The sequence below is a fragment of the Bos indicus genome, chromosome 13 (assembly GCF_029378745.1).
Source record: "Bos indicus isolate NIAB-ARS_2022 breed Sahiwal x Tharparkar chromosome 13, NIAB-ARS_B.indTharparkar_mat_pri_1.0, whole genome shotgun sequence".
In the NCBI taxonomy this organism is placed as follows: Eukaryota; Metazoa; Chordata; class Mammalia; order Artiodactyla; family Bovidae; genus Bos; species Bos indicus.
This window is the reverse complement of record NC_091772.1, coordinates 33,265,114-33,281,103: the sequence shown is the minus strand read 5'-3', so window position 1 is coordinate 33,281,103 and position 15,990 is coordinate 33,265,114. Positions and strand designations below refer to the sequence as shown.

The window sequence follows — 15,990 nt, the reverse complement described above, 5'->3', positions numbered from 1 at the left end:
CTACCTGAGGCTGGAAGGACGCCGTTCACCCCAATTCCAAGCACCACATCCTCCTTCATCTTGAATCCCATCAGTTGTTCCGATGTCACCAAAGCAGAAGCAGCAAATTGAGCACTAGCAGAATCCAAAGTCTTGGACACAAAACCCTACAAAGGAAAACAAGAGCAGAGCTAATCAGCACCACTTAGTTTCCAACGATTATTAAAGCTACACAGCTATATGCCAAAATCAGTCTGCACACAAACCAAAGTGGCAAACCACTGAAATATCTCCATTTCTTCTCGACAGTCATAACTTTGATTAATGTTCAGCAACAGCATCTTGTAACCCGAGGATTATAAATTTAAAAAATAAATTCTTTTTTGCTGTACATCGCATTTTGGACCTTAGTTCCCAGGGACTGAACCAACACTCCCTGCATTGGAAGGTGGAGTCTTAACCACTGGACTGTCAGGGAAGTCCCAAGGATTATGGATTTTGATCTTATGTGACAATATATAACATGGAATTACCAAAATAAACCTTTAAAATGTGGAAATGGTAAACCTCCAACACAAAGTGTTAGACAAGAAACACACTAGTAAAACATTTCAGTGATTTGCAATCAATCAATGCATGAATAAATTCATATAATGAGTAAGTGCATAGGCAAAATTTCCTTCACCAAACTTACATACATACATACACAACCAAAGGCAGCCAAGGGACAGTAACAGAACTACCCCTTTAGAACAGAAGGAACAAAACATCGATCACATCCTAACTCAGCCTAGAGATTAAGAAGCCCCTTGAATTTTTTAAATGACATTTTCCTCTCAGATGTCTAGAGACACAAATCTCAGCCTTCCGTTAAGTTCTATAAATGTGCTTAAATGGCCAATATTTATCATGCTTTAGGTTCAAAAGTGATTTCTTTTAATAGTAAAATAAGTTATTTTAATGTAATTTTTAATACATTGTAAGAAGAATTAAAAGTTCTCCAGATAATGAGCTGGGTGGGGCTGTAAGTTAAAGAGGTACATTCACAGACTACAAGATCAGGCTTGAAGACAGGGTCTCCATCTCATTTGACTGCGCTTTTAGGTTTTACTTTTTTACAGTAGGAAGCAGAGGGTGACAGCTTCTATACTCACCTGTAATGTTCTTTCTAAACCCTGTATAGAGTGGCTATGATGTGGATTCAGGCGAAAGCCACTTTTCTGCTGGTTAGATGCAAGGTTCTATGACAACAGTTGGTAATTAGAGATGAACTCTGGTGGGAAACAATGAGGGATAATCATAAGACAGACAAATCCCTCACCTGTGGCATGGTGGTGGAGGAATTACTAGTTGCTTGCTGTTGCTGAATTTGTGCAAGCTGCTGTTTCTGCATGAGTGCCAGCTGCTGTTGATGTTGCTGGTATTGTTCGGCTGTAAATGCTGAACATAAAACGAGACAACACTTTATAGAAAGGCACAGCTATCACACGCAACTTACAATATATGAAAACAAATTTAAGCATTTAAAAAAATTTGCGCAAAATCAAAGCATTTGAGCATCCTGTTAAAGATCACTTCTGAATGAGAATTTCAGCATTTTTATAACCACGCTTGACAAGAGTGGCTTGAGTTTAAAGAGAAATAAAGTGAAACTTTGAGTTGCACATACCAAAGAGAAGTGCTCACTTCCCAAGCTTTGAAACCATTATTTTTTTGGTAAGCTGCGACACTTGTGCTAGACAGTGTAAAAGGTAATACCAGCTTTTCTCAACCACATGTTGGAAATTCAGCTTTGCACTGAGCTTAAGAAGAGATCCAATAATTACCATCTGGTGTCTTTATTTATTCATACTACTGTCCTAATCCATTCAGATGATCTCCAGCAGTTCTGTGCAGAAATACTAGCTGATCTACATAGTTCTGAATTTTAGTCATTACAAACATTTCCTCCATATGAAATATAAGGTTGTTGGTTTATTACCTTTTTTTTTTTTTTTTAAAGAACCCATCCTTTAAGTTTAACAGGAAGAAAAGAGGCTCCAAAGGTTAATTAATTTTCCCCACCCAATTAACCCACCTGGAAAAAATCCAGTCAATAAGAACGGAGTTGTTTATGTTGGCTTACTGTACAGAATGATGTCTGAGGAAAGACACTGTGTTATGCTACTTATGTTTGTCTATGGAGAGCTCAGTTCTAAAAAAAACAAACAAAAAAATGTTCATTTATTACCCCCCCAAAAAGTGTGTGCAGTTTTTAAAAAGGAAAACCTTTTTCTTTTTTTTTTTTGCCAATTAAAAAAAAAAAAAGAAAAAAAATGTACATACAATCACAACATCTGACTTTAAGGCTTCTTTAAGAAGCCTGTGGTGTTTGGGTAAGAATTATTTCAGAACAGAAAAAAAAGGGTTAGCATGCATCCTCAGTCACTAGGGAATCTATAAACCATGCACATTCCCTCAATCTAAGGTTTAATGTCTTCAAAATGCTGTCAACTAATTTGTCATCTTTAAAGATGTCTTGATAATTTATTTAGAATATTACATCATCAAATTTTGCAATTTTCACTTATAACTCATGAGAATCTTTATCCTCTGGGGCAGAGTTTCTGCCTAGGACAACTAGAAAATACTTAGCTAGAAGTTAGGTAGAAATTCTACCATATTTTAAACAAATCAGAAAATTGTGACATAATATTTCAGAAAACCTCTGAAGTTGCTAGTACTTACACAGACTTTTTTTATACTTGAGCTGAACTAATTTCCTGGGTTACAAAGGCAAAAAATCATTTGTTGGAAAAACTCTACCATTCATTTTCCTATTTTTGGTGTTACAAATCTGTTTAGTTGATATACGTCCTTTGATGAGTTTCTTCTCCTTGTTATTTAGTCAGTCATACTCGATTCTTTTGCGACCCCATGGACTGTGTCCCCAGGCTCCTGTGTCCACAGGATTTCCCAGGCAAGAATACTGGAGTGGGTTGCCATTTCCTTATCTAGGGGATCTTCCCGGCCCAGACACTGAATCCATTATCTCCTGATTGGCAGGTGGATTCTTCACAACTGAGCCACTACGGAAGCCCTGTTTTTCTTCCTACTATGTTGGTAATCCTCACATCTGAACTCTGCAGGAAAAATTCTTTTTTTATTGACAAATACATTTTTTAATTGATAAAAGGATAATCCATAAATAGTGACATAAAAGCAAGTTTCTGTCAAAATGACCATTTCCATATAACAGAAGTTAAATCAGAACTTAAAAAAAATTTTTTTTAAATAAGGCTGCCTTGAAACAGATTATAATTAACATAATATTTATCTTTATGCTTAAAAAATTTCATAAAAAGAAACTGCTTAATGCCAAAAAGACAATTTAAGTATTGCTAATATGTTTTTGCAACTTCTACTTTAATTTCCTAAGCTTGAGTGAGTTGCCTAAATCTTGAATTTCCTGGTAGGAGATGCTTAATAAACTTGCAAAAAAAAAAAAAAGACCATAACTGGAAGGTCACGTCATTACACACCTAAAAAACAATAATTTAGCATTCACTGTAGAATAGATCTGTGTTTAGAACTCCATTTATATGAATGAAAATATTCTTTTGCAGAACTTTACTGGTGTTTGTGACTTAAAATTAGCAATATTGAGTTAAAATCAGCAATACTGAGTTAAAATCAATTTCAATAAAGGTTCCAAATATTTTACCCTATTTAAATCAACGTTTTAGTCCTCAGTCTCTGAGGGTTTTGTGAATTTCATTTTTTAAACAACTGTTAACTTCCTAATACAGATCTAGAAATTAAAAAAAATGCAACCAACACTTTAGATCACTAACACTCACTGTGATTTTAGATCCCTATGTTAGCTATTTCTTACATATCTCTATACTCCAGAGTGTAGTTATAAAAATTTCCCTGGACAGTCTGATACATTCTAGAAGAAATGCAGAGTAACATATACGCCAGAAGTGATGGTAGTAAAAAACATGGGTCTAGGGGCCAAGAGATCCTGATTTTTCTTTCATTCTCAGCTCTATCATAATTAGCTGAGTACACCTAAGGAAATTACTTAATCTTCTGGAGCTCAGTATGTTTATCTAAAATATACAAGTACTAAATTAGGTGATCATTAAAGTCCTTTTCAAGACATAACATGCTAAAGGGTTTTAGATTTCTTCTGAAAAATAACAATTCCAATCCAAAAGGCTGTATGAATGAGTAAGGAAAGCTTGGACAAAGGTCAGGTAATAACTGGGCAAATAAAAGCTGAACTGGGTTTCACACTGTTCCTTACACAGGAAACTAAGATGACCTTGGATGCCATTATAATTCAAAGCCTAACCAAATTCTAAGTGAAAATAAACCAAAATGACCATATTTCCCTAAATCTCTATTGAAAGGTTTTAGGTTGTATGTCTACCTCTAGATATGGTGTGGTAGTCAAGTTTACAATTCACATGAAGAGGGACAAGCTGGTCTGGTGAACAGATCACCAAACCTAGAATCAGAATCATTTCACAGAACCAAAGAATGTTAGATCAGGAGGGTTTCTTGGTGATTTCCTCTATAACCTCATAATAAAGATGAAGAAACTTTCATCTGAGATCACAAGGATTTTAGTAGTGGAAACTGCTAAACTACCCCGAAACCAATGAGATTTTAAATATAGAAAGAAATAGACAAAAGTTTGTTTTGGATTTAATATCATTTACAAAAAACAATCAGACGTTTTATGTAGCAACAGTGTGCATCATGCTTGCAGAGCCCAGAAACCACCACTGTTTGGGTAGGTTCTAACAATTTTCTCAGGGTAGGAATTTAGATAAAATAATCTAAAACTTCATGAATCCACTTCTTATGCAAAGAACTATCATGTGCCAGGTATACCAGCCCTGGAACAGTCTGGTGTTCAGGCTGCTGGTCTTTAAGTCACATTCCTATAGCTAGAGCAGATCAATGGAATAATCGGGGGAGGTATGGGGAGAGTGACAATTTCAAAAATGAAACAATTTCAAAATTTGAAAATTCAGTCTGAGGTGATGGGATTCTAGGTTACCAGAATATACACTGTGTTTTAAAAACAAACAAATAAACCCAAACATCTATTTTAAAAGATACTCATCAATTAGAAATTTCTTTGAGCAATATAAAGCAGAAAATTATTTTAATGCAAAAAAGAGAGGTCACTTTAAAGAAATAAACATCTGAAATGACTCCACACAGTATTACAATATGACTGACCCCTTAATCAGTAAGCTTGAATTGATAGTATGGAGGTCACAGGCACTTATCAGTTATCTAAAATACCCAATCTGAAAACAAAAATTTGTTGTAATTCATTTGATAACAAACTACAACCAAACCTGAATTCATCTGGCTGCAAACATCTTGAACACGGGATTCTTTGTGGTCAAACCTGCCACTGAGTGTGACTATTCTCGCACTTCACTACACAACTGTAGGACTACTAATGTATTTTACTATGGGCACCACCCTAGACTCTGCTGAGCAAGTAATTCTGAGTTTTGAAACATATTTGGATAAGGATAAGGTTCTACAAACTTAAAAAATCTAGCAATGAAAACATTCAGTGTTCAAATCTAGTTACTGTCCTACAATAAGATTAAAATTTTATGCTAACTAATAAGGCCTACTACTGCACAGCACAGAAAACTCTCCTCAACACTCCATAATGACCTATATGGGAAAAGAATCTAAAAAAGAGTGGATAACTGTATTAATATATGTATAACATTCAGTTTGCTGTACAGCAGAAACTAACCAACACTGTAAATCAACTATACTCCAATGGAAATCTAAAAAAATTTTTTTAATGCTACAAATAGAAGTAAACTGTGCTGCTGAGTAAGCTACAGATATGGAGACTTAGAAACTATCAATCTAGCTACAAATTTCCCATTGACTTACGAAAATAAATCTATCCTGCAGATACGGGAGTTTAGAAAAATGACTTAAAATGCTGATAAAATTTCACTGAGAAATAGGAATTCAAATCATGAATATATAATGGTGGTTTAAAAATCACTTTTCTATTTTCAGTCTTTCTGAATTAGAGTCCTTCCTAATTATGAAGAAAGGTATTAATCTGAATCCGTTATACCTTCAAACACATGCAAATGAACAGTCATGCAACCAACAGTAAGTTTTCAAAGACTTTTTTTTTTCTTTTGTCTGCACCTCATGGCTTGTGGGATCTTAGTGCTCTGGCCAGGGACTGAACCTTGGCAGTGAGAAAGTGTGAAGTCCTAATCACTGGACTGCCAGCAAATTCCTCAAAGACATTTTTGTAGATGAAAATATTAGAAAAATATTCTTGAAAATTGTCTAAATCACATTTTTTACTAAAGATTATTTAAAATACACCATTTATCCTTAAGTACTAAAATCTAGTCCTAGAAGTTCTAACATGGTGTCACCCTGCTGTACCGTATTCAGAAGACCAAGCACTCTAGCACCTGACTACCCATCTGGCTGCACAGCTATGCAAAGTGGTGAGGACCGGGAAGCAAGCAAAAGACTCTGACGCTTGCCTACAGAAGCTGTGTGCTGGAGCGCACGCCCTGTGCTGAGAACGATGGGCTTCAGATGCCATCATGCAGTTCCTATTTGCAAGTGAGAAGAGGCACTTCTAGAGGATTATTTAGAAAAGGGGTAATCAGTCCAGAGGGCATTACTCTGTCACAGCACACATATAAATATTAATATTTAAAACAATGATAGAATAATAAAAAGTGGCTAAATTGATACCCACGTATTTGGCTTAAAATAGCAGGCAAGTGTATCAGATGACTCGTATGTCACATAATGACTGGGTAAGGTCTAAAGTCAGTGTGGTAAATATTAAGCCTAAAAAAATTCCTTTAGCAAGTAACATGATGAGTCCATCTCCTTCTTTCAGTAAGTCCAACACAGCCAGTTTTTCCTCTGGCATCAGACTAGATCAGAGTTTCTGTGGCTGAATTCCAGACAGAGTAGTTATGTTTGCATTTAGGGGCTATGACAAATGAAAAAAAAAAACTACTTTAAAACTACATCAAACGAGATGAGATCTTAACAGAGGGTGAGGTAGCAATGCAGGCACTGACGCTGCAGAAGGAGCCGTAACAGACTCACTTCCCTCACTGCCAGAGTGGCTCACGCTTCTAGTTCAACTGTACTTAGAATCCTCTGTAACAGCTGAACTGCTAAATAAAGGTTTTTTTTCTCCAGGGGAATTCAATGAAGTTAAAGGTACACATGACATGAGTTCACTGTTATATACTTAACAGCGAAAAGCTTTAGGTTTCTGGAATATTCACAAACATGAAAGAATAAAGTGTTACCCTAAAGCAATTCTGTAAGTATACAGAAAGATCTAGGAAATTTATGGGAAAACTGAGAATTAAGTGCAAGAGAAAACAAATGATAAACCCACCCATTTAATCTGATCACATATATAGGGGGAAGGAAATAATGGAAAAGAAAATTACACACTTATTAAAGATTTTTTCAGCTAAATTTTCAGTAATACTACTGGTCCATGTTCATCTTTTAACATTCATTGGCAAACATAAATCAAGTAAGTGTTACACTATCAATGCTCATTTAAGTAGTATAGCAAAACAATTTATGTGAAAAGATCATATAAGATCCTTAGGATAGTTATACAACTTAAAGAAGTGGAGAAGATAAGAAATTGGTCCAACAAGCCAGTTTTCTACATCTAGTCCCAAAGAATTTTAAGCAACTTAATCTTTATCAGGGAAGCATAAGTTTATACTATTAAAATCTCTACACTCACACCATATAAGACCTTCATGCTGAAAAATCCTTTTGACTTTTAAGACTATAAAAGCAGAGAGAAACTGAATCTTCATGATATAGACTCCAAAATTAATGGGATTGTAAGTAATCTGTTAGGTAGGCCTCAGAATTATTTAGATTATCTTCTACTTGATTTCTGAAATGGGTTTATATTTCTTATGAGCTGAAAGACTTCCCTTTCATAGAAGTATTTTATTTCTAATCACAAAGAATATTAATTTATGGAACCTTTTCTGAAGGTAATGAGGCACATTTTCATGTTTCTTAGGTTTAACTGTAGCCTTACCAGATAATTAGGGGGACAGATTAAATTATCTTTATAGCCCTTTCAAAATCTATATTTAAATTATCTTTATAAATATCTGCAATAACAACTTTAACAGTGAATTCTATCATCTACATGCCTCAAACAACTGGCATTCGCTTTAAAATAGAAAACTAAAATTTGGGGAATATTTTAAGTAGATGACATTTATATTAGACCCATTTCACAGTGTAGGCATAATGCTAAAGTACATATTACCTGAAATGTTTCCAAATTATTAGAATAATCCTTAAACTTAGATGTCCTAAGTCCTTAAATGTCCTTAAAGTTAGTGTCCCTCTTATAAATTATTCTGAATTACTGTGTCAACAGAGAAAGAGTGCCTATCTATCAAGTTGCTGGCTTACTTCAAAGCAGTCTAGTAAAAGCCCAGAGAAGTATCCACTATCAATTTACGGTCCATTTTCTTTCCATATTATTTGAAAATTTAATAGCTGACTCTTGGTGGTTCACAAAGTGCAACAGGAAACAAATGCCATACATTATAAACAGCACTAAAATTCTTGGGTGTGCAGAAATGTTTAAATGAAGACACATGCACAATCGGGATTCAAATAAATTCTTAAACCTAGATTTTAAAAAAATATATTTTAAGAGAAGGGGACTTTTAGCTGTAAGAATAACAGACCACATATTCCCAAAACTGATGAACCCGAGGCTTCTACAGAAACGCACATCAAAACGAATAAACGTACCAAAGTGTGCTGAACCACTGCTGCTTTTGCTTTGCGTAGAGGTACTGCATGTCTGGGTCCCGGGTTGTGCTGTGCCTGTTCGATTTATACTCCTATACAGTTTTCGACAGGAGAGCTCATCATTGTCACTGTCATGTAGGGATGGTGTCCGAGGCCTAAAATGCCGCCATCTACATGATTTGATATTGACGAGTATCTGACTGAGGTCTTTAGAGAAAGATTTGTCCGAGGTATTTGTTTCTGAGGTATTGGCAGACTGATTGACTGGAGAATGTTGTGGTGAGGAAAGCATGTCCAGATCCAGATGGCGAAACACGCTGTCGTAGTCTGAGTGCGCTCTGTCCAGTAAGACCCTGATAAAAATCAGTCAGAAAATGTATGTAGAACAGCTATTCAGAATTTACACAAGAGTTTTTTTCTCTTCCCTCCCCAAGTCCCCCAAAGCCATCTCCTACTGAATATTTAAAAGCTATAAATTTGATTATTTCAGTATTTGGCTCCGTAGGCTAAACTCTCAATTTCTGTTAAGGTTCTTTCACTTTTTAATGGTTCGAATAGAGAAGAAAGTACTCCACCTTGAAGAATAAAGTAAGCTGTCCAACTTACAACAGAAAGCCTTCTAACAATATGTTACTGTCACCATACAAGAGAATTTGATCTTTCACTTCCATTACAAAGCACCAAAACATTTATGAAGCATTGCTAATGTATCTGTTTCTTAAGCAAAAAAAAATTTTTTTGAGGGAAGAGGTAGGAGAAAAACAAAAAAAGTATGTGATCTTTGGATATTTTACACTATTAAAATTTCTTACACACAAAATATTTGAAGTCACCACTCGAGAGGATTTATTTTTACTTTATTTATATAAACTTTATAAATGAATCCATCTGCTAACACTAACTAATGCTAGTATAGAATAAAATACAGCCAACATAGAGAACTTTCACTACTAATGATGAGGTTGAAAAAGCACTCAATAAAATGTGTCTTAACTGGATAATTCTAAACTAACATGAAGTGATAACAACTGCAATTAAGATAAAAAATGAAAGAAATGTGTATAAGTCATTAATTTACTGTAAATTAGACCCTTAGGTTTCTTCCTGAAGGCAGCTTGATCTGTTTTGCCTTTTAATTTTTTTTCACTAATACAACACGAGTCTTTCTTTTCCTTTGCTTTCATGTGTTTGGCAATCCCTCCCCTCGCCACACAACTTCTCACCTAAAGACCTCCAGAGCATCAAGGGCTCCATCAGGTCTAGACAAAGGCAGGTGTCCTGACAAGCTGAGGTCAAGATCAGGTCCTGCATGGAGCCAGGAGCCTTTCCTCTGATGAGTTAACCCAGTGTACTAGTTATATGACATTTCTTAGCCTATTTAATCCTTTTTCTCAGTATCTCCCAGAATGCCTAAAATAATTTTGGGTAATTTCTTTAATGTCATATGGGATTCCCTGATAGCTCAGTTGGTAAAGAATCCACCTGCAATGCAGGAGACCCCGATTCGATCCCTGGGTTGGGAAGACCTGCTGGAGAAGGGATAGGCTACCCACTCCACTATTCTTGGGCTTCCCTTGTGGCTCAGCTGGTAAAGAATCCGCCTGTAATGCGGGAGACCAGGGTTTGATCCCTGGGTTGAGAAGATCCCCTAGAGAAGGGAAAGGTTACCCACTCCAGTTTTTCTGGCCTGGAGAATTCCATGGACTGTATAGTCCATGGGGTCACAAAGAGTCAGACATGACATTTTTTAATGTCATAGAATTTATGTAATCATGATGTACACTTGTTTTCATCTACCTCTGAGGACAGATATCTGAGGTTTTCAATTTTGAGAAGAAAAACAGATCCATTAGGGAACCACTAGTTATGCATTAAAAGCTACTGTTATGTAACAGGTAACAAAGTGGCAAAGTATCTTAGTCAAAAAAACACAAAAAACCAGTTAAGAAGAGCAGGTGGGAAGAAATGAGCTCTTTGGAAGGATCACCTCATTCTAAACTTTCCATCACCCACATCTAAGACATCCCTCTGCTAGGAGCAGAGATGCCTCACCTTCCACCGCGCCCAACCCGTCTTCGTGCAAATCCGATGCACCGCTGGGGCACAGTCAGGGTGGTCAGGCAGTATCGGTATCGCACATCCCCTATTCCTCCGTCGCTAGGACTAGTCCAAGGCCAGTTGCCAGTTTGGTCTAAGTGAGGCTTAAAAAGAAGAATCCAAATTGTTATTTTTTGTCAACTAAAGGTAAACCGTTTGTTATTTACAAAGACAATCCACACTTACAGCGTAGTACTGACAGCCTGCCTTCCTTCGGAAAGCAAAAGGGCCATCGGGATCATTCTCTTCCTCAGCTTCTGAAGAGCCAGACAGAACCTTTAAATAAAAGGTAAGTGCATCAGATTGTGTGCCTTCCTATGTTCCTCATCTCGTTTACAGAAAATCCTTGCACTCACCTGGGAGAGAGGCTCTTCATCTGAGCTGGGGAAGTCATACTGGTTCAGGTCTTTAGCGTTGAAGACCGGCAGCGTGGTGGGGCTGGCCTGTTGAGGAGCAGCAGCAGCAGACGAAGGTAAGACTTTGGGCTTCTTTTCATATTTACGTTTAGGTCGGATAAGATCGGCCTTATCTTGCTGCAATAGTCATGAATTAAACACCAGAAATCATGGTCAACAAACTCAAAGTTTGGGGGAAGTTTTAAAATAAGTTTACTGCTAACATGGACTCATAGGAGATACAAGACTCTTACGTTTTGTCATTTTCTAATGTAAGTCTTAGAGGTCGTTCTCTGTGAAAACATGAATATGTTCCTACAACCTAAACATGATCATAAAATACTTTGTTTCTATTAAAGTAAAAGAAGAGAAGTTCTCCTGAAATCCTTTAACTACAATTAGTATTTACTGCTGGCTTCTATATCTTTTTCTTAACTTTCTACAAAAATTCTAGGAATTTTTTAAAAGGAACTTTTAGTTAGTCTTCATCCTAAAGAATTAACAAATCAATACTGGGGGAAGTAATAATGAAAACATATACACAAAGCAAACTTCAGATAACTGTTAACATAGTGAAAACAAATCCATAGTACTGAGGTATTAAAAAAATAAAGAGTAGTAAAGACTTGCTAGCTCTACAATGAAAGCAAATGGTGAGCAGTTTTAGAGGATAAAGATATGAAAGCACTAAAGCGGGAAACAACTCAGGGATAAAATACATAGGCAAGAGTGATGAATACAGTTACACATTAGAAATACACATGGCAGGTGAGGGCAGAGGTGAGGAGAGATATGAATTTGAGGTGGAGGCAACAGGCAAGGAAGATCAGAGGCAAAAGTGGTATTTGGTAGGAAGAAACAGATCATGGCGAGTATGTTTGTGTAAATATGCTAAGTATTTATATCAAGCTTTATGAAGTTTATGGCATTATGGTTTTTAAAGAAAAGTTAATGAAACTATAAGGTATCTCTCTTTACAATTTCTACTGCTATAGGCCAGTCTTAAATCAAAAGCTGGCTTTCATGGTAGGGTTTATAAACAAATTTCTTTTTACTCTGATTCTAATGATAAAAATCACAAACATTCTGATCACCTTATTAACTTTAAATTCCTTCACGTCCATCGCCTCCTGGTGTTTGAACTGACTGCTGTTGGCGATGGGGATGAGGGGGATGGTGTATGTGGGCTTCACTGGCTGCCTCTGAGCCATGACCTCAGACATGATCTCCCCACTGTAGTCACCCAAATTATACCTGAAATGGTATGAAAAGGTTTATAGAGTTAGTTCTTGTAAGCACTTACCGTCATGACAACTAATAACTAACTCAGATATTAACTATAAACCCTGATGAAACTTAAGGTAAGATTACAGGTAAACTACCTGATGAATGTTTATTAAAAGTAAAGATTACATAATTCCTATTGCTTCTTTTACTTTTTGGCTTATGGCTTTATCATGCCACCATTAATAGATAACCATGGTGGGGGAGAGGGGGATTTAATTTTAACATAGCAATTTTGGTGGCAGATTTGGTGGAGATGTTGAAATTCATGCCTGAAATGGTACTGAGGAACTTTCTGCTAATTTGAGTTGCCTGTGCCATAAAACTAATTTTTCTGAAATGAATCATAAGAAATTGAATAGTTATTTCCTTTGGGAATAGGGACCTGGAAACAGGGGAGTGTAGCCTGAAGTTTTCACCATGCTTCTGCTGAAGGATTGTGTGTGTGTATTTCGTCGCTTAGTCGTGTCTAACTCTTTTGCAACTCCATGAACTGTAGCCTGCCAGGCTCCTCTGTCCATGGGATTTTTCAGGCAACAATTCTGGAGTAGAATGCCATGCCCTCCTTCACATGATCTTCCCAACCCAGGGGTCAAACCCGCGTCTCCTGCACTGCAGGTGGATTCTTTACTGCTGAGCCACCGGGGAAGCCACACTGAAGGATTATCTAGGTATTAAGAATACGGGCCTTTCCCCCATCCCTGTTTTATACTTTCCTGTTAAAAAATCTCAGCATGTGTTAAAAAAAAATTCAGTATCATTTAGTAAACAAAATAAAAACTTTAGAAGTGACAAATGTTCTCTTCCTCATGGCTCTGCACTAACTCAAGTCTAAAAGAAAATGATTTTGAAATGGAAGTATCCTGCATAACAGTTTTACTGAACCCAGTCACTTTAAAAGTGAAACTAGAGAGAGGAAGGCATGTAAAATTACAGAAAGTACATCAACACCACATATTTCAGCAGTCTCTAACTATTATTAAAAGAATGTATTTCTGGAGTTACAGAAAACTTCTTAGGAAATAAATGACCTCTACACAAAATTCTAATGGTGCTGTGCTTCTCATGCTATTAAAACATACTTTACCTCTTTTCCATAATTTCCAGTGTTAAGTGCAATAGCTCTCTTTTACTCTTTTCTCTTCTTTTTATCATCTCTAGAATAGTAACAGCCCGGCTTAGGTCTCGACGCAGCTTAAGCATTTTTTCATAAGAGGCTTCATCATTTTTGCGATTCTGCAAGTATGAATTTGCTTGTTTAATGTCAGTAAGCATTTCTGAGTATAGCTGGTGACATATAAGAGTATATATATATTTGAAAGGTGAGATTAGAATTTAAAGACACTGAAAGGGAACATGGATCACCGGGAAATCAATTTTGAATATGGTTTTTAATGAAACAACATAAAGATATATCATTAATAACTCAGTAATGAATTTAAAGGCAGATTCATTTTAAATTAATATTTTTCATTATAAAATGTAGAAAGTCTATCTAAATACAAAACAGGTTTCTGATGCTGAGGCATTTATAACTATAAATAAATTTTCTTACATCAAAAAAATTACAAAAAAATCTCCCCAGGTTTCCTTACTTTCCGCGTCTGCATTTTTTCAGTACGTCTTCTAAAAGCCACGTAAGGATCATTTGTGCTCGAACCATCTCGCTTCTCTTGTTTTACTGATGGGATAAGAGACGGACCTCGACAGTTTTTTCTCTTTTTAATCCAGTACTCATAAACTTCTCTAATTAATTCATCGTCTTCTTTTAGCAGTAGTTTGGCTTCCTGCAGACTGACTGGCTAAATGTAAAATCATTATGTCATTTTCATATAATACAAAGAAAAGGTTCAAAAGTACTTCTAATTTAAATGACAATCATCAGAATAATAGTATTAACAATAGCAAATATGCTGAGTACCTTGTACATGTCAGATAACAAGCTAGACGCTTTATGTAAATTATTGTATTTAATTTTCACAACAATCCTGTAATGTTTTTCATCTTTATTTTACACACTGGGAAACAGGCACACATAGAAATTTAGACCTTCTGCTGAAGGTTATATAGGCTAGAAATGGACAGAGATATGAATACAAGCTTGTCCAGAGCCTGCTCACTTACCCTCTTTCCAACTTTACACTGTTTTCACACAAAGAGATACTTTTATATGTATATATATATATATATATATATATATATATACACTCATTCATTATATATACAATGAAGCTGTACCTGCTGACCACTGCCTTTTTCTAGACGGTCAATCATCTCCTCAAACTGCAATGGGCAGATGTCCATTTTCTTCTTCAGTTTATTCACAAATACTTCATCTTCAGAATCCAAATCATAATCGGGCTGCTCAGCATCCAAACTAAAAGCTGACAGAAGAAACCACACGCGATCATTTACCGCGTGGAAACACAGACAGAAACCTCTCACTGATATCTGGGTTATCTCTAGGGAAACAGGGAAGATTTTTAAAAAGATTTTGTTTTCAGACTAGAAAACAATCTAAGCTTCCTGCATTTAAAGTTTAAGAAAGAAGACCATCTTTATTGTTATAAGTGATAAAAGACTGGCTGTGACCTGTGACCCCATCCCACACAAAGCAAACTAGAAGCCCACTAGTAAAAACAGAAAGAGATTGTTAAATGCGCTGGGTTGAACTGAACAAAAATTCTGTAGCTTAAAAATGATAAAATATCAGCAATTTCATGGGATTTAATACCATAATAGAAGGATAAGGTTTTTAAGTAAGATTGTTTCTAGAATGCTTAAGTCCTATTTTGTAAATTATTGAACCGCTTCACTGACAGCTCGGGGGTGGTATTTGAAGCTGAAGTGTTAGCCACGGCCAATAAGGGTAACAGCTGTCACTCAGTGAGCTCATTCCTGTCGAGGTTTGTTCCCTCATGAGAATCACTGTCATAGTGAGAGAAATGGGAAGTTTTCCTTTCAAGGAAAATTTCCCTTTCAAAATTTGTCAAGATTTGGGGAAAAAAAAAAAAAGGCAAGAACCACTGCTTTACACAATACTGTCAAATGTTGTTCAATTACTTTGCAAAATTAAACTAGTTTGATAATAATGTAAGTAAAATATTAAGAAGCTTGATACCAAAATCTGTCTCATACCTTTTCCTTCATTCAACAGTTCCTCCTAAGTTCCCACCACCTTCAAACCCACAACCATGCAATTGTATGAGGCCCTTTCTGGCGGGCCTTGCTAGTTGCATCTGCACATTATGACCCAGCAACATCAAATTCCGTTTGTTTCAAACAGCAGGCTCCTCTTTCCCTGTCTTCAGGCCTTTACATTGGCTCTTTCCTGCCTGGTCCACCAGGCAAACGACTCATCTTTACAAAACCCAACCTGACATCAACTCCTGTG

General features: G+C 36.2%; 1 protein-coding gene across 4 annotated transcripts in view; it reads right to left on the bottom strand.

Moving 5' to 3' along the window:
• The window catches only part of EPC1 (enhancer of polycomb homolog 1), a 97,466-nt gene that overhangs the window by 3,841 nt on the left and 77,635 nt on the right, over positions 1 to 15,990 (bottom strand). For 2 of the 4 annotated variants that reach the window (XM_019973130.2, XM_019973127.2), the window contains exons 3-13: positions 14,835 to 14,980; positions 14,192 to 14,398; positions 13,684 to 13,832; positions 12,407 to 12,566; positions 11,274 to 11,450; positions 11,104 to 11,193; positions 10,873 to 11,021; positions 8,821 to 9,173; positions 1,301 to 1,419; positions 1,134 to 1,220; positions 5 to 146 (exon numbers count right to left, since the gene is read on the bottom strand). In XM_019973130.2, coding sequence (XP_019828689.2) covers positions 5 to 146; positions 1,134 to 1,220; positions 1,301 to 1,419; positions 8,821 to 9,173; positions 10,873 to 11,021; positions 11,104 to 11,193; positions 11,274 to 11,450; positions 12,407 to 12,566; positions 13,684 to 13,832; positions 14,192 to 14,398; positions 14,835 to 14,980 — 1,779 coding nt within the window. Of the gene's footprint in view, positions 1 to 4; positions 147 to 1,133; positions 1,253 to 1,300; positions 1,420 to 8,820; positions 9,174 to 10,872; positions 11,022 to 11,103; positions 11,194 to 11,273; positions 11,451 to 12,406; positions 12,567 to 13,683; positions 13,833 to 14,191; positions 14,399 to 14,834; positions 14,981 to 15,990 lie in introns of those variants that run through there. The other 2 variants (XM_019973129.2, XM_070800907.1) reach the window with 2 other exon arrangements.